The 18,435-nt window shown below is 36.6% G+C and overlaps 1 protein-coding gene across 10 annotated transcripts in view; it reads left to right on the top strand.

The window, feature by feature from the left end:
* The window catches only part of MRTFB (myocardin related transcription factor B), a 291,519-nt gene that overhangs the window by 151,184 nt on the left and 121,900 nt on the right, over positions 1-18,435 (top strand). For all 10 annotated transcript variants that reach the window (XM_070779690.1, XM_070779687.1, XM_070779686.1 and 7 more), the window contains one exon: positions 7,889-8,105. In XM_070779690.1, coding sequence (XP_070635791.1) covers positions 7,952-8,105 — 154 coding nt within the window. In that variant the 5' untranslated portion in view covers positions 7,889-7,951. The remainder of the gene's footprint in view (positions 1-7,888; positions 8,106-18,435) is intronic.

Raw genomic sequence — 18,435 nt, forward strand, 5'->3', positions numbered from 1 at the left:
ATGCATACCCAGTAGTGGAATTGTTGGATCATATGGTAGCTCTGTTTTTAGTTTCTCAGGAGCCTCCATGCTGTCTTCCATAGTGGCTGCACCAGTTTACACACTCACCGACAGTGAACAAGGGATCTCTACATCCTTGCCAACACTGGTTATTCCGTGAGATTTTTATCAGTAGCATACTTGTGCCAGAATGATCTTTCTAAAATACACATCTGATCATATCACTGTTTCTCAGAATCCACGTTTCTTGACAGTTGTGCTTTAACTCGCTTGTCTTTGCACAGCCTTGTCTTTGCTTCTCCATGTTTTGCTCTTTCTGTACTGGCCCTGTCAGACGTTTTGGTATTAGGTGATAGCTATTCATGCCATTGCACTCTTACTAGTGAGAAAAGAACTTCTGTGTCTGCAAAGTCCTCTTCACCCTGGGAGACTTTCCTGACTTACCCAAATACAATTAGACATTTAATTCTTTTGGTTTCCACAGCACTTAGTACCTACTTATATTCTATTGTTTTTTACACATGCTATAATAATTTGCTTTTGACCTCTCGTCTCACTCATTGGGCAAATGATTTATCCTGTCTTTAAAATTAGGGAGTTCCACTAGATCAGTGATTGTCAGCACTGGCTGCACATTAGAATCACTCTATTCGAGCGGTTGTATCAAAATCTCTAGAGATCCTCTCCTTTATCCTACCTATTAGGAATTTTAAGTTACTCAAATGATTATCATATTGTGAAGAAGATTGAAAAGCACTTATACTAGACAGATTCTAAGATACCTTTCAGCTAAAATGTTCCGTTATTCTGCAAACTTGTATAGTCTGAAAATATAAATGCATTCAAGTGATCAAAACAGGAATTAAATTAGAAAAAATAAGGGAACAAAATACTTTTCATGGTAAGAGTTAATGAAAACAATATGTAGTGAAGTAATATTTGTATTGAAAGATGTGCTTTTAGAACTCTGATTTTCTGGTTTCATCCTAATTGCTAAAAGTGACCATGGACAGATGGGATAAAATGTTCTTTTTTGTGATTCTTTTTTTCCTCGGTTATAAAACTGGAAGGTGAGTGTTACTTACACAAAAATGTAAACAGACTTGATCCTAAATTCTTGAGAACATTAAGGAATTTAACGTTTAATGTTAAGGAATTTAACAGTATAGAAACAGCAGCATAATATTTAGAAAACATCTTCACATATACAGTTGATAGCAACTGTATATATATGTTCTTATATTTGTAAATATAAGAAACAGCAGAATAATATTTAGAAAGCATCTTCACATATACAGTTGACAGCAGCTGTATATATATTTTCTTATATTTGTAGATAAATCTTGAGCTCTTAACATTGTATGTTTAGCAAATTGCCACCAGGAGCTTTGAAGGAAAAATTGATAGCATAAAATAACCCAGGGTTGCTACCACTAACTTAACCAGTACAGTGACTCAAAATTGTGTTTCTCAGAAGTCATTTGATACGAAAATTTCAATTTGTTTGATCATAAGACCTCATAGTAAATACTCTTCTAATGCAGAGATTACTTTTTGGTCAACTTTGTCTTTGAACTTCTTGGTCTAAGTTTTATCTTATTTGAGTTTAGAAATTTATGTTTGCTATCTATTAGCCAGTGTTTCCCTAACGTTTGTAATTTGGGGGCTTTAAAGGGCAGGGACAGCAGTTTGCTGTCACTAAAACATTTTTCTGTTGTTGAGTGTATTTGGATATTCTACCTGTCTGCATTTGGCTGATTATATATTAAACTTCTGAAGTTTGATATTCTTTGAACCCTTTATTATTTTGCATTTCTTTTATATAGCAGTGATTATATACTACTTATAATCTTTCATTTGAATTAGTCATTATGAGCAATAAGGTACAGTGAAGAGATACTTGACTTTGGACTTTGCTTGATTCAAAACATATTTGATTGGGGAACTACCTTAGCCCAGCATCTTTAAACTATATTAATAAGATCATTATTGGTGTTATTTTGACTCCATTGAGAAAAAAAGATTTGAGTGAATCAATAGATGAACAAATGAGAGTAATGCCTCTTGTTTTTTTCCTGTATTATATTCTGTCTCTGGTGTAGTATCTGACAATGAAGAGGTTTGGCTTTTGAGAGCAGAAGCCATATCCCAGCTTGATCTTGCTAGTGTTTTGTGTGCTTTGACCTGGTATTGGATAAATGTTGAATTAGTTTCATTTTGGAATAAAGTTATGTATTAGGATATGTCAGATAGAAACTCCATGCTCATTCATTCTGTCAGTTCTAGACAAATTAATATTTTATCACAGTTTGTCTTATTAAAGTGGAATGATTGCTTTACTTTCATAACTATTAATGATTATGACCCAATGAAAGAATTCATTCTAAGGCCGTTTCTTTCATATCTCAATTAGATACTATTGGACAGAGAATGTTTCTTTATGTATGATATTGGATTTCAATTTCAAAAGAAAATTATCAAGCATTTAAGTAGATACTAGATGACATCCTGCAAATTTGGTAGTAGAATTTCAGAATAGAAAGAATATGTACTCCATCAAAAATGTTCATGAATATTAAGTTAAAAATTTTGAACACTTTCTTTTGCTACATTTTATTAAGATTTTCTTAACTTATAATTTTCTTAATTTGGAGGAATGTGTGGGAGTTTAAGGTGAGCATAATGTCAAGATATAATAAGTTTGAAAAAAAAAAGTTTAATATGAGGAACAGATAATAGTGCATGAAAATATTTTAAAACTGTATGTTTAAAGAATTTTCCAAATCATTAGTGCTGATGTTCAGAGTTTGTACATCTTGCCATTAAAAGGGCATTATGGTACTTGTGTCTTAGAATTAATTTGCTATTAACAGATCTTATTATATGAATAAATAATTTGGAATGAAAATTCATAATTTGGAAAAAATCTGAGTCATTTTATTATTCCATAGCAAAATAAGTCATTTTATATGCAAATTCACCTACCTAACACATCCTTTTTTAAAAACTTTCTTTATATATTTTTTAATTTATTTATTTTAATTGGAGGCTAATTACTTTACAATATTGTAGTGGATTTTGCCATACATTTGCATGAATCATCCATGGGTGTAGATGTGTTTTCCTGAATCCCCTAACACGTCCTTTTGAGATTGGCTTTAATTGATGTGAATGTAGTTATTCCAGCCTTTCTGGGCATTTTGTTGTATGACCTGTCTTTTTCTATCTATATACTTCCACCCTATTTATGTTTTCATATTTAAAAGTGACATTTCTACATTTTTAGACTTTGAAAAATCCATTCTGTCAATCTTCCTCTTAATCATTGTATTTATTAGTTCATTTACATTTAATATCATTATTGATAAAGTTGAATTTAGGTCTCCTGTTTTACTGTTTGCTTTTGTTTGTCCCATCTCTTTCTTGTTTTTCTGTTCTTTCTTAAATTAAGTGAGTATTATATAGAATTCCTTTTTAAATATTCCTATTGGCTAAAACTGGGTTTTTTATTTTTAAATGTTTTTCCAGAAATTATAATATACAACCTTAACTTCTCAGTCTGTTTCAAATTAAAATCATACAACTTCCTTATAATGTATATAGAAATATAAAAATGTTGTAATGTGATTATCCCTCCCCCATCTTTTATACTATAATTGTCATATATGTTACATCTACATACATTATAAACCCAATAACACAGTGTTATAATTTTTACTTAGAAAGCTAATATTAAGGAAATCAAGAGGAAAAAACTAGTATATTTATCTACACGTTTACCACCTCTGATGCTTTTCATTCCTAAGATCCAAGTTTCTATGTGGTGTTACTTCCCTTCAGCCTTAAGAAGTTCTTTTAGCATTTCTTGTAGTGTGTGTCTCCTGGTGACGATTTTGCCTTCATTATTAAAGGGTATTTTTGTTGGGTATGGAATTCTGGGTGGACAGTTGTGGAGACTCTGGATTCTCTAGAATAAGGTTCCCTCTTAGAGCCTTATTTTATTTTAGCAGGCCGTTAACTTTGCTAAACTCACTTTTGCAAACTCTTATCTTTCCAGTGGTGAGCAGCAGGTAAAATCTCAGCTCTTTCCTTTTTGCTTTAATAAAAGGAGTTAGGAGTTTGTCCTGCATGTGCATAATTTAGGCGTCAGCCAGAGAAGTGGGCAGTTAATACACAGAATTTAGAACCTCCTCCTCTATGGGTCTCTCCTTTTTGGAAACTCTTTTAATATACAGTGTGTCAAGAGGTGGATCTGCATGTCCACGGTCAATTGGCTTGCAACAAAGGTGCAGAGACAGTTCAATGGAGAAAAGATAACCTTTTCAACAAATGGCGCTGGAACAAAAAGATACCTATGCCAGAAACAAAAAGTTATAATTCATATATTGTAGCAGATATAAAAGTTAACTCAAAGTGGATCATGGACTTAAATGTAAACTATTAAACTATAAAACATCTAGAAGAAAACATAGGAGATCATCTTTGTGATCTTGGGTTAATCAAAGATTTTTATGTGATACATAAAAGAAAAAATTGATAAATTTGGCTTCATAAAGTTAAAAAACATCTGTTCTCTACCAAGCACTGTTAAGAACACACAAAGATAAGCCATAGACCAGGGGAGAGTACAGGCATACCTCAACCACACTGCAGGTTTAGTTCCAGACCACTGCAGTAAAGCAAATACCGCGAACAACAAGTCATACAAATTTGGGTTTCCCAATGTATATAAAAGTTTATACCATACCGTAGTCCACTACATGTGCAAGAGCATTATGAGTGAAAAGACAATTGATATATCTTCATTAAAAATGTTGTTGTTGTTCAGTCTCTAAGTCACGTCTGACTCTGCCACCCCACGGACTTCAGTACACCAGCCTTCCTTGTCTTTTACTGTTTCCTGGAGTTTGCTCAGACTCATGTCCATTGAGTCAGTGATGCCATCCAACATCTCATCTTCTGTCGTCCCCTTCTCTTCCTGCCCTCAATCTTTCCCAGCATCAGGGTCTTTTCCAGTGAGTCAGCTCTTCACATCAGGTGGCCAAAGTATTGGAGCTTCATCATCAGTCCTTCCAATGAATATTCAGGATTGATTTCCTTTAGGATTGACTGGTTTGATCTCCTTGCTGTCTAATGGACTCTCAAGAGTCTTCTCCAACACCACAGTTCGAAAGGATCAATTCTTCAGTGTTCAGCATTCTTTATAATCCAGCTGTCACATCTGTATATGACTACTGGAAAAACCATAACTTTGACTATACAGATCTTTGCCAGCAAAGCAATATCTCTGCTTTTTAATACAAGGTCTAGGTTTTGTCATAGCTTTCCTTTCAAGGACACCTTCATAGATCACAGCCTTGTTGTGGCGAAGGGGCTTGCATAACTCAATGAAACTCTGAGCCATGCCATTCAGGGCCACCCAAGATGGATGAGTCACAATGAAGAGTTCTGGCAAAGCGTCCACTGTAGGAGGAAGTGGCAACCCACTCCAGTGTTCTTGCTTGGAGAACCCCATGAACAGTGTGAAAAGACAAAAAGATAATATCAGAAGATGGTCTTCACACGTTGGAAGGTGTCCAGTATACTGCTGGGGAAGAACAGATGGCAATTGCTAGTAGCATATTTTAGTAATAAGTATTTTCCACAGGACTGGAAAAGGTCAGTTTTCATTCCAGTCCAAAAGAAGAGCAATGCCAAAGACTGTTGAAACTGCCGTAGAGTTGTGCTCATTTCACTTGGTAGCAAGGTAATGCTTAAAATCCTTCAAGCTAGGCTCCAGCAGTATGTGAACCAAAAACTTCCAGATGTACAAACTGAAGTTAGAAAAGGCAGAGGAATTAGAGATCAAATTGCCAACATTCGTTGGATTTTCCTGTAGAAAAAGCAAAGGAATTCTAAAAAAAGACCTGCTCCTGAGAAACCTGTATGCAGGTCAAGAGGGAACAGTTAGAACCCTACATGGAGCAACAGACTGGTTCGAAATTGGAAAAGGAGTATGTCAAGGCTGAATATTGTCATCCTGCTTATTGAACTTCAGTACAGAGTACATCAATGCAAAATACCAGGCTGGGTGAATCACAAGCGGCAATCAAGACTGCTGGGAGAAATATCAATAACCTCAGATATACAGATGACACCACTCTAATGGCAGAAAGTGAAGAGCCTCTTGATGAAGGTGAAAGAGGAGAGTGAAAAACTGACTTAAAATTCAGCATTCAAAAAACTAAGATCATGGCATCTAGTCCCATCACTTCATGGCAAATAGACGGTGAAAAGTGGAAACAGTGACAGATTTTATATTCTTGGGTTCCAGCATCACTGAGGATGGTGACTGCAGCCATGAAACTCTTACTCCTTGAAAGGAAAGCTATGATAAACCAGACAAAGAGAGAGAGAAAGAGACCGGGTAATGGCCATTGCTAAAGCCATCAGAATGTATAACATTTATCAGTGGAGGTGGCCATCTTATGTGGCACCCCAGAATAGTTTCAACAGTAATATTGAAGATCACTGACCACAGATCACCATAACAAATTTAATGATAAAAAAGTTTGAAATGTTTCAAGAATTACCCAGCACCACAAAGTGAGCAAATGTTGTTGGAAAAATGGCGCCAGTAGACTTGCCTGATGCAGGGTTGTCATAAACTTTCAAGATTTGTTTTTTTGTTTTTAAATGTAGTATCTGCAAAGTGGAATAAAGTAAAGCACAATAAAACAAAGTATGCCTATGTTTACAAGTCACATGTCTGATAAAGAACTTTTGTCCAGAATATGTAAAGAGTTCTTGAAACAATAATAAGAAAATAAAACCACCTATTTAAAATTAACTGAAGATTTGTTCAGATACTTACCTCAAGAAGATATACAGATGCCAAATAAGCACATTGAAATATACTCAACATCATTAGGGAAATGCAAATTAAAACAAGATACCACTACACACCAATTAAAAAGCTAAAGTTTTTAAAACTGGCCATAATCAAGTGTTGGCAAGGATGTAGACCAACTAGAATTCTCCTCACTGCTGGTAGGAATGCACAGTGGCACAGCTATTTTGAAAAACAGTTTGTTAGTTTCTTTAAAATTTATACATGCAGCTGCCATACAATCTAGCCGTTTCACTGCTATTTATCCAAAAGAAGTGAAAGCATCTATACATATAAGAACATTGATAGCATCTTAATTTGTAAGAGTCAAAAACTGGAATTAACTCAGATGTCCATCAGTAGGAGAGTGGATGAACACACTGATACAGGATGCTGCTAAGCAGCAGCCTGTCAGATGCTTTGCCATCACTTGATACGGACCATCATCCTTTTAGCTTTCAGCTTTCTATACAGTTTTCTTTTTGCCTGCTGCCCAGCCCCTAAGCCAGTGTCACATATTTAGGGTTTTAATTGTGGCTTCAGTACTTCTGTTACCCAGTTTCTGTATTAGTCAGAATGAGCCAGGTTATGCTGTGATAGTAAATAATCCCAAATCTCACTGACTTAGTTTGTCTCTTTGATGTGAACTGTATGTCTATTGTGGGTTGGCTGAGAGTTGTGTTCTCTGTTCTCACTCTGAGACGTAGGCTGATGGAGGAGTCTTTTATCTGAAATATTGCTGGTTGCTGGGAATGTGGACTTAAGTATTAACTCCGTTGATGCATAGATAAAAGTATACAAAATACCTTTCAGTATATATTTACCTAGGTAAACATGTTTTTAAATGGGAGGTATATATTCCTGTATGTTGGACAAGGAACCTGAATCCAAAGAGGGTAAATGAATGGCAGTTGCCACACAACAATGAAACGACGAGAACTCAGGGTTCCCATTTTAATACTTCTGTGCAAATCAGAAAAAGAAATGTACCATCTATTCACACGTTCTTTATTTTGTCAGTCTCTCCAGCAGACCACGTTTAAGAGGCGTCTCATACCCGCTGCTGCCGGTGGCCGGGACACAATGGATCACACAGGGGCACTGGACACCGAGGATGAGCTGGGACCTTTAGCCCATCTCGCTCCAAGTCCTCAAAGTGAAGCCGTTGCCCACGAATTCCAGGAACTCTCCTTGCAGTCCAGTCAGCACCTGCCTCCTCTTAACGAAAGGAAGAATGGTGAGTTCAGCGTGTGCTTCGGAGCTTGCCTTTTTGTGAGCCAGTGTATCCCTCTGGTAGTAATTTGTTGGTCAGTTCCACTGGGCAGCCTGTTCCTGAGGAGAGAAGCTCAGAGGGGTGCCGGCTGGTTTTGAGTAGCAGCCAGGGTTTCACGTGCCATTCAATTCTTTAATCATTTCCCCAGCATCTCTGGTAGTAACATTATCTTTGGAAATAAGCTTTAGGTTCAACCACTTTAGCACAAGCAGAAGGTCTCAGGCTAGCATAGCATTGGAAAGCAGCTTTCTGTGCTGACTCCAGGGAGAATAGACCAGACTGGACTAGATTGTCCTGCCATGTTCCCTGTCTCCAGTGTGCTGCACCTTAACTGTAGAATTGCCAGCATTTGTGCTCTCAGTGATCACTAAGAAAACAAGAATTTCTTGAGTATTTTTTATATTAATGAGGATAGGATATGGCCATATTCTCAGTCTTCAGCTGGCTCATACTTGTATACAAAATGAATAGTTTCTGTTCTTTGTTACCTGTTCAGAAAATTCTCTTGATTAATCAGAGACTTTCTGGAGTCTCCAGAAGGCACAATACTGTCAGTTTTTAACAAAAATGAATAGAGATAGATGAGATACATCTATTTTATAATACTTAAAACATAAAAACTAACAAAGTGTTAAAATTTACAAACTCACTAAGCATATATATCAAAGGGCAGAATTAAGAATTTCAACTGGATTTGCCACACTTCCATAGTTCTCATGAATCTTCCATTCTCAAATGTGTATTTTAATTAAAAGCCAGAAGAAATAAAACTTGCCCTGTGGAGCACTTCCTTATGTATCTTGTTATATCTTTCTGGGTTCTAAGTGTTTCCTGATCCTTTTCAAATAATTGCCTTATCTTATTCAGGAAAATGGGTTTAAGACACTGCTATTCTCAGCTCTTCAGTACCTGGTTTTGGGTGGGGTGTCCTTATTCTCCCTTCTAACAAGATATCTGATGGGTATTGGGCACAACCCTTGTCTGTGCACTTGGTATAAAGCAGCATCTTGCTCAGGCCTGTCAAAGCCGTCTGGAGGCTATGGTTAGGTGGTAATGGCTTTAGAACCTTCAATCATTTGGGAGCCTAGCTTTGTCTTAGACAGTAGGGTAGAATATAACCACATTTACTGAAACATGATAAATTGACCACATTTACACAGTATACTTAGACCAGTATCATATTCAAATTATTTCCCTCAAAAAAAAACCAAAATGAATTGAACTTGTATAAAATTTCAATAATATACAGTTGCTCAAGAAAATAGTCATATGTAGCAGAGGAGGGAGGTGTAAGGGGAAAGTTTTTGCTTTGTGGGAATTTTACTTGATACAGCTTGCTGCATTCCCTTGCAAGAGTGTTCTCTTGAATATTTATGCCTGAACATAAGGTAAGCCCCAGATATGAGCTGGTTTTCCCCTTATAAAGTTTTAGAGTGAGGGAGATGAAATGGTAAAAATTTGAATTTGTTAATTTAGTTACATGTATATAATTAACACCACATATTATGAAGCAGTGCAATAATATAGAGGATTTGTTTTGTCCACACTCATATTTCATAAAATCATCTTGCCTAAACTCTGTGTGTCTGTGTGGTGTTTTTATCATCAGTAGGAACCCCCCTGCATCATTCGTGCAGCACTGAAATCCAGGGTGTATCTTCATTTGTGTCTCTCTTGTTTGAGTTACACCGGTTTTTAGATACATGCACGATCTGACACTGAAGGTTTTATGTCTAAACCGCAAGTACCATTCCCAGAACAGTGGGGCTGTTTTTCATGTGTCCTACAGTGTTGTGTTTGTAATCACTCATGTTTGATTTGCAATTGGTCATAACATTTTATGAGGCTGTAATTTCTGTTATAGAATTTAATCATCTTTTTTTTTTTTTTTTCTGAGTGGGTAATACATGTAACTGGTTTAAAATGTAGGGGATACCAGTGACTACACAGTGAAAAGTCAGTTACCCTCCCAGTCTTGCCCGTCAGCTACGCAGTTACTTCTCCAGAATTAATTGCTCTTACTTGTGTCCTTTCTGAGAGAATGGTATTTGACTACCTTTTTAAAAGCAGTGTCTGAAAATCTTTCTTTGTAACAACAGCCAACACTTCATTTTAAGGTTATCTGGAAATAATGTGTTGGTTCTTTTCTTCCTTTTTTTTCCTGATTCTATTAAAACATTTCTATAAACAGACTAAAACCAGCTTCTAGGGAAGTTGATTTTTAAGCTAACGTGTTTTCGTCAAGTACTTTTTTGTTCAAGATTAAGTAAATGAAAGAGCATCTCATTATACACTGTGTAAGGACTCAAATATAGACAGTCTCCTTCAGAAAGTTAAAAATCTTACCTTATATTCAGGCATATTATACTCTAATTTCAAGCTTATGAAATGTTAGCCTAATTTGCATATACCTTCCAAGACATAAATGAATTGTTGTACAGCTGTCAAAAATACAGGTTTTTGGATATGGGAATGTGAAGAGAGTAGAACAACATCAAACAATCTATAGGTAGAAAAACTGTAACATTCTTACCTTGGTGATTTTTTAATGTTTATTCTTCATCTTTTTAGGTCTTCTTAATGCTGTCTTTAAATCATACCGTGTACAAAATGTAGATGTTAGCCTCAAAATTAATTAATAGAAAGTACTATATTGGGCTTCCCAGGTGGCGCTAGTGGTAAAGAACCCGCCTGCCAATGCAGGAGACATAAGAGATGCGGCTTCGATCCCTGGGTTGGGAAGATCCCCTGGAGGAGGGCATGGCAACCCATTCCAGTATTTTTGCCTAGAGAATCCCATGGACAGAGGAGCCTGGCAGGCTACAGTCCATAGCGTTGCAAAGAGTCGGAAACGACTCAAGCGACTTTAGCATACATAGCACAGTATGTTTAGATATTTTGAAATAATCAAATATAGATTTTTTGTGTGTGTGATTATGTTTTATTGTTGTTTGCTAAGCTTTTGAATTTTGCTTGTTAGAATTACTTTCTTTTGGAGAGGAAATGAAGATATTTCAATTTGGGGTTGGTGGTATGTAGACAGATTGTATCACTAAATAGTTTGTAAATAAACTTTATAAGGAAAATGAAGTTGATACTTAAGTACAGTAATGAGTCTAGGGTCTTCCCTTATTTTTGATTAAAACTTACATTGGCAGTGGTGGTGGAGTGACAGAATATTCCCACTGCTGGGGTAAATATGAAAGATGTTTAGTAAAGGTAAGCTAGGGCTTTCCTTTACCCTTGAACGTGGGCAAAATATTTCTCAAGGTAATGGCATTTCAGCAGTAAGTGTACCGTTTAGGCAATTAACTCTTCCCAACAGGACAGTCTTCCATAAAGGAAGGTAGATATACTTTTACTAAATAACGTACCTTTCTAAAAGAATGCATGTTGTTCAGTTGCTAAGTCATGTCCATCTTCTTGCGACCCCATGGACTGCAGCATGCCAGACTCCCCTGTCTTTTACTGTCTCTCAGAGTCTGCATACACAGGAAAACTGAGCTTTGTTTTGACATAATATATACATAATAGATCCATTTTCACGTTTCCGTGTCAACATTCCTTTAGATGGTTAACACTGAGAAAAAGAGGGATTTCAGTCAAAGGGAAAGTTAGTTCTTTTATTGTTTATAAAAGAAAGCCTTAGGTGCTCTAAGGTGAATTTCACTTATAAAAGCAGGGAAGGGCAGAATAGATGGAAACAACATGCCTGAAAGAGCTACAGCTCTTTGTCTGTGCCCACGCTTAGATGAGACCATGAGGAAGAAGCTTTTCATTCATGAGGTCATTTAAGACTGATAAGTGTGCTGGTTGGTGAACTTAAGCTTTTAGCTCACTACCAGCATTATCACAGAGTAAACCAGTAAGTTGACATAGATTCCCCCCTCATAAAGAGTTCCTGATTTTGGTGCTTCTTTGCACGTCTCTGAAGATCTCATCATGTTAACATGACTGTAGACATCCCACAGGCCAGCTGTCCATGTCACGTACTGGGAAAATGGGTATCTGCCACCTTTCCCTTTCCGTATTAGCGGGCTTTTTGAAACTGTATGTACTACTGAGTAGTCACTGTGTTTTAGGCCTTCATAGAGAAGAGTGACTTATTTGTTATTCTTTCTTTAAACTTTGGTATCATTGGTTACTGCACTTATTAGGTCTTTGAGCTTGTGGGCCCATCTTGAAAACTTTTTAAAGATTTTCCGTCTGTTAAATACGTCACACTGAACAGTTTTAGACTTCACTTGTTCTGTTCCAGATGACCACTTATTAGAGAGAAAATAATTTATTCCAAAGTTTCTTACATGCAGGGAATTCAAGGTGGCTCTTTACATTGGATCCAATAGAGGTGTATAATACAGAGGCAAACAGTCTGAACTTGGCATGGAGCCCAGCAAAGGAAATTGTGCGCCTTGTACCATAGAAAGTAAGCTGTGTATGTTCACAGCTGATCTTTTCTATGGGTTTTACTTTGAAAACAATTCCCCACACCTCATTAACCTTTAGACTTTACTGTCAGTCTAGGTGTTTGGAAGAGCACAAAGGTGCTCAGGATTTGTCTTGTGTAAAACCCTGTTTTGTAGAATATGCACCAGCTGATATGGACTAGTAAAGGTTGGTGAAAGAGAAGATAGTTCTATTTTTCTCTGGAGCAAACAGCGAGACATGAAATTCTCATAGTGTCACAACTGGGAATGAAATAATTGGATGCTGAATAGCCAAGATGTGAAACTGTGGGATTCTTGCTTTCCCTTTCTATAACTAGAGGTAATAGAAATGAATAATTTTATGTAAAATTGTTTTGTCATTGACTTTATAATTAACATATTTAGGTTCTTCAATATTTGAAATAATTCTCAAGGATATTGATAAACATTCTGATACATTTAGATAGTAGATTTCTTTTCTGACTCTCAAGAGTTACTGAGGAGTACTTGGACTAAGAGAAATATGTACTCTGTAACTGTAATTTTCCTTAGTTTTTATTATATTTTTAAAATTAGTCTTTAGGAATTAAACTAAACACAATTAAAAGTTTTAAAATTAGCTACAAACTTCTGGGCAGCTGCAAATGAAATTCTTGATTAATTGTGGCAGCTCTCATTCTTTTTGTTTGTGACAATTTCTTGGAGCCTTCAAAATGAAAAGGAAGCCATGTAAGTAGCTTAAGGGTGAGGTTGTCTCGTCCACAGTGGTCTTTATGGTCTCCTATTAAATAGCATGTTTTGTTTTACAGTATAAATAAGCACCTGTAACCCTGTCCACCTTCCTTTTTCTACTGTGGACTTCTTATTTGGATAGTTTTGCTGTTACTGAGAGTTTGGTTTGCTTCAGTGCATTGCTGGACACACCCAGACAAAGCATATGTGGAGGGAGGGTGGAGGCTGGACGTGAACTCATGGCCTCCCTTTGTAGCCGGCAGTGTCAGAACACTAACTTAGGAGTGCTTTAGTTATCATTATCACCGAGGGGATGGGTGAGGCTTACTACAGTTTCAGAAACACATCAACAAAACCACAGGCCCCAGTTACAGTGCTCTTGAAGCCTCATTTTGAGTTATTCTTCCAGTCTTAAAAATTGTGTCCTCTTGCAGAAATTCCTTTGAAATGTCAACAGTTAACATTTATTATAAGTAAGCTTTGGAACATAATAGTAATTAGCAGTTTAATCCAGTATGAGACTTCATTATCTTAAACCACATTTATGTAAGATTTTTATAAGACTTTTCTAGAGTCATATAAGTACATTTTTTATTATATAGGTTTGGTAATTTTTGTAAAACTAGAGTCCACCATATGATGTATATTAGTCACTGGAGCAGTGAATAAACTGAAATCAATTTATTAAGAAACAGTCTCTCTCCTGTCCCTCAGAATGCAATTTTTAAAAAGAACATATGTAATATGAATGATTAGTTAATAAATGTTACTCAGTTATAATTCCCTATCTACTTAGGCCTTTCAAGGCTACTTGGAATTGAATAGTTTATAATCAGACCTTTTGCTGGGCTGAGAGACTTTGTTGAAATTAAGTCAGGGCTCTTCTCACTTAGGTCTGACCCCTAATCCAACCATAGGACCTCCTCTAGCTACAAAGGTAGAGAAGGGGTAGATAAGGGATGCCTGCTCTCTACCATAACCCAATAAATATACAGAGTATACTAGAAAAAAGTGACCTATGATTTTTTTCTTTGTTATTATATTTTATTTTAAGGCATCAGTAAAGAAGTATTATTGTGAAAGAAAGCAAAAGGACAAATATGTTGGAGTAGCAAATGAGCTGTAATTTTCTCTTTGATTTATAGTTAATAATCACCCAGACTAATTAGCAAATATCCTATCCAGTGTTTATCTAACTCCTTTAAATTAATCCATACTGCTGGCTACCCTCACCTGCTGCCCTCACTATTATTAACAGGAAGTATAGTCTTTTGGGAGTCAGGACTCCAGTCTCCTCTGCTGACTCAGTCTGTGAGCATGGGTAAGTCTCGAGCTCTCTGTGTTGCGGTTATGCCCGTTGTAATTGTAATATTCATATGGTAGCTTTCAGCCCATGTGTCTTTCTCTGGCTGCCCTTCCTCGTTACATCATGTGTTCTTATATCTCATCTATCACTTTCGCCTTGTGCTGTTCATTGGGCAGCAGAAACAGAAAGAATGGAAGATAACTTCCATCTCAGTTAACCAATGAAATTTTCCATAGATATGAATTAGTGATGTCACTGTTTTTAATATGTTCCTCATAGATGTATTATTAAACATACATGCCAGCTCATTCAGTTAGTCAGACTCCCCTCCCCCCATGTTTAAAGGGAAAGAGAAATTGGCTCAATTTGTGTTATCCTAAAAAGATTACATCTAATGTGGAATATGCAGTGTCATTCTATTCATGGTTTTCAAGGGTTGGCAGGTATGTGTTAACATTTTTATAACAGGATCAGACTCAATTAAAAGACAATATTTTAACTTTATATTAAGCCTGAATCATTCATGTCCTTTTCTGGTTGCTTATGTTGTTGTTTTTATTAAGAAAATGCTAATCGTTGGGTATCTATTTGATTAACTTAAATTTTTGATGTATGACCTCTGTGTTTAGTAAAGTCTGATCACAGCCTTTTGCCTTTGGTTCTTATAAGTTAAGTTTAAAAACTGACAAATGTTAGAATTTGTCAGTACTCTGCAGAATTGAGATTTATAGCTACAAAATAGGAGACGTTCTTTGACAATCCTTGTTCCTGACACAGCAGTTTAGAAGTGTATCGATTAGAGCAGCCGTCATATACTATATAAGAGAAAAGTTTGCCATATCAGAATGCTCAGCTTTCCCAAAATATTAAAAGAAATTTGTATTTCAAGAGTAGAAATGGGTTTACTTTTTATTATTAGAAAATATTGATTGAATGAACATTGTGTCTCTTACCATAAATAATTCTTAGATCTTAGGCTTCGGTACAGTGTTGGCAGTTCAGTAGGAAATTCTCATAAAATTGTTAGACTCATAGATCTTTCAAAGTAGTTCCCTTAGCTAAAGAAATTAATTTAGAGATGATTCTCTCAGATAACTGGGAGGAAGAAGAACCTAATTTAAAAGAGCGAGTGCAGAGATAAGCCTGCTCTGTGGCACTAGATGTCTGGTCTGAGGGCACACAAGCGTGTGTCTGTCATGTGTGAATAGGAGTCAGGTTAGGTGTGCAGCCCAGGTTACTGGAGGCTTGAATGAAGTAAAGCACTGATGATAACTCCATGTACATGACACAGTGTAAGTACTGAGTACACGCCATAGGCACCCAGCATTGCATGCTTGATGTTAAAGTAAAATACCGTGAAATAAGCAGCGAAGCATGCACAGTAGGTCAGGGCACCAACTCTGGAGCCATCCCGTCTGGTTCACCATTACTAGCTGTGTATCACTGAGATGAATTAATTGTCTGCTTTTTGCCTCAGTTTCCTCCTCTGTAAAATGGGGACCATATAGTACCTGCCTTATGGGGGTTGCTGTGGGGGTTGAATAAGTTCATATAAGTCAAGTATTTAGAACAACATGGTCATATAATTAGCACTTTATAACTATTCATTATTATTGTGTATATTTTGATAAATTCATACTTGGGAAATAGTTTTTCAGGGTTCCACCATGGTGTTTGATACCTTACTGTTTCTTGCAATAGTCCCAGTAATTTTGGCCCCCATTTGCATACATATTTCTTTTTAAAAATGTCAAAATGACATGCAGTTTTTGAATGTTTCGCTGTGTACCTACATGACATTTGAAGAGCACTTATGTTGTGGGAGCTAAGCAGGCGAATGTAGTAGGCACGCGTTTCCCATGAAGTTTGTCTCTCTTGTTGGTACTGCCAGTTCCCACAATCCTAGCATTCCCTGGGCATCAGTCAGTGTCTGCAAGGAATGACTTTCAAATATTAAAGCATGTGAAAAGACAAACAGGCCAAAACTCAGAGCTCTCTAGGGACTGTGACCTCCAAAACAGACTCCGTTCTGACATTTTCACAGGCCGCTTGAAGGAATTCCAGTAGGGTCATTCCATTTGGTAAACTCCTAAACAAACCCTCTGTCATCAAAGACTGATTTATAGATTTTTCTTCTTCTTACGTAGTTGTTCTGAAGAGATTAAGACAGTAGATATGATTGCCGAGACTCTTTCAAGCCGTCTGATGGTATATGATAAGTACTGTACAGAAGACTTTTGGTATTTTGAAGTAATAAAACAGTTATTTGTTATGTTTAAAGAGAGTTCTTGCTCTGAGTTGTCTCTTAAATTTTTTTCTTTTTTGTTTTGATTCCAGGAAATCTATGTCATAATCACATCTCTAAATTAAAATTCTTTCATTTATGAGCCCAATTATTTAACAGCAAAATTCATTAACTTCAGAAATGATCTTTTAAAAAACGAATGTATGTATTAAAAATATGTATATAGTGACTTGTCTCACAATGACTTTTGAAATATGTGAAAACAGAAAGAGATCTAGTGATGTATAATGTTCTTGGTTTGATGGCAGTTGTTTAAATGATGCTTCAAGGTCATAGAGTGGGGGGACAGATCTGTAAATTGTTTTTTAATTAATCTGAATTCTGTTAATATATTGTGCATTATGAGGCATTTCTTTTAAAAAATAGTGGTAAACATAAATGAGAAGGGCAGAACCCAAGAGATTTGAAGGCTGGACAACTTAAGGAAATGGGTAATTAGGTTTATTTGGTTTATAGTTGACCTTAAATGCTATAGCCTCACGGTTGTCCCAGTCTGAAGTCTAAGTGGCATGTATGAAATTCCAGGGGTGAACAGCGTTTCACATATGAAGGATCGGGTTTATTGGGGGACTTTGTGTGATTGGTTTCCTCCTGTGCATGTTTCTTTTCAGTGAGTTAATCCTTTAATGCACAATCAAAAATTGCTTATGATATGATATCTGAGTCTGTTGTAGGATTGTAAAATGTTTTAAACAACTTTAAAATGGAAAAAAAAATGAAACACAGGAAGTAAATTGATATATGACCTTAAACTGCTTCATACCTTAACAGCTTCACACAGGACACATTTATGATCTGAACAGTTTCTGTGGATCAGGAATTCAGGCACAGCTTAACTTGGTACCTCTGCTTCACAAGCCTGTAGTCAGGTTTCAGGCAAGGCTCTGGTTCATCTGAAGGTTCAACTGGGGAATGATCCACTTCTAACCTTAGTTAAGTTGTTCTTGGCAAGATTCAGTACCTTGAGGGCTGTTGGACTAAGTGCCTCCGTTCCTTGCTGGCTGTTGGCTGGAGGCCACCCTCAGTTCTTGCCACATGGGCCTCTCCAGCATGGCAGCTTATTTTATCAAAGTCAGTAAGAATAATGCTAGCAAGACAAAAATGATAATTTTTTGCAACATTTCCTTAACATTGTCCTGGTATATTGATGGGCTTCCCTGATAGCTCAGTTGGTAAAGAATCCGCCTGCAATGCAGGAGACCCCAGTTCGATTCCCAGATCTGGAAGATCCGCTGGAAAAGGGATAGGCTACCCACTCCAGTATTCTTGGGCTTCCCTTGTGGCTCACCTGGTAAAGAATCTGCTGCAATGCGGGAGACCTAGGTTCGATCCCTGGGTTGGGAAGATCCCCTGGAGAAGGGAAAGGCTATCCACTCCAGTATTCTATTGATTAGAAGCAGATTGCTCAAGGGGAGAGGATTATTTAAGACCATAAATATCAAAAGGTTGGGATCATTGAGGATTGTCTTAGAGGCTACCTACCGCAATTGAGTTTGAATCTATCATTTTGTTGTATGTAGAACT

This window comes from Bos indicus, chromosome 25 (genome assembly GCF_029378745.1).
Source record: "Bos indicus isolate NIAB-ARS_2022 breed Sahiwal x Tharparkar chromosome 25, NIAB-ARS_B.indTharparkar_mat_pri_1.0, whole genome shotgun sequence".
Taxonomy (NCBI): Eukaryota; Metazoa; Chordata; class Mammalia; order Artiodactyla; family Bovidae; genus Bos; species Bos indicus.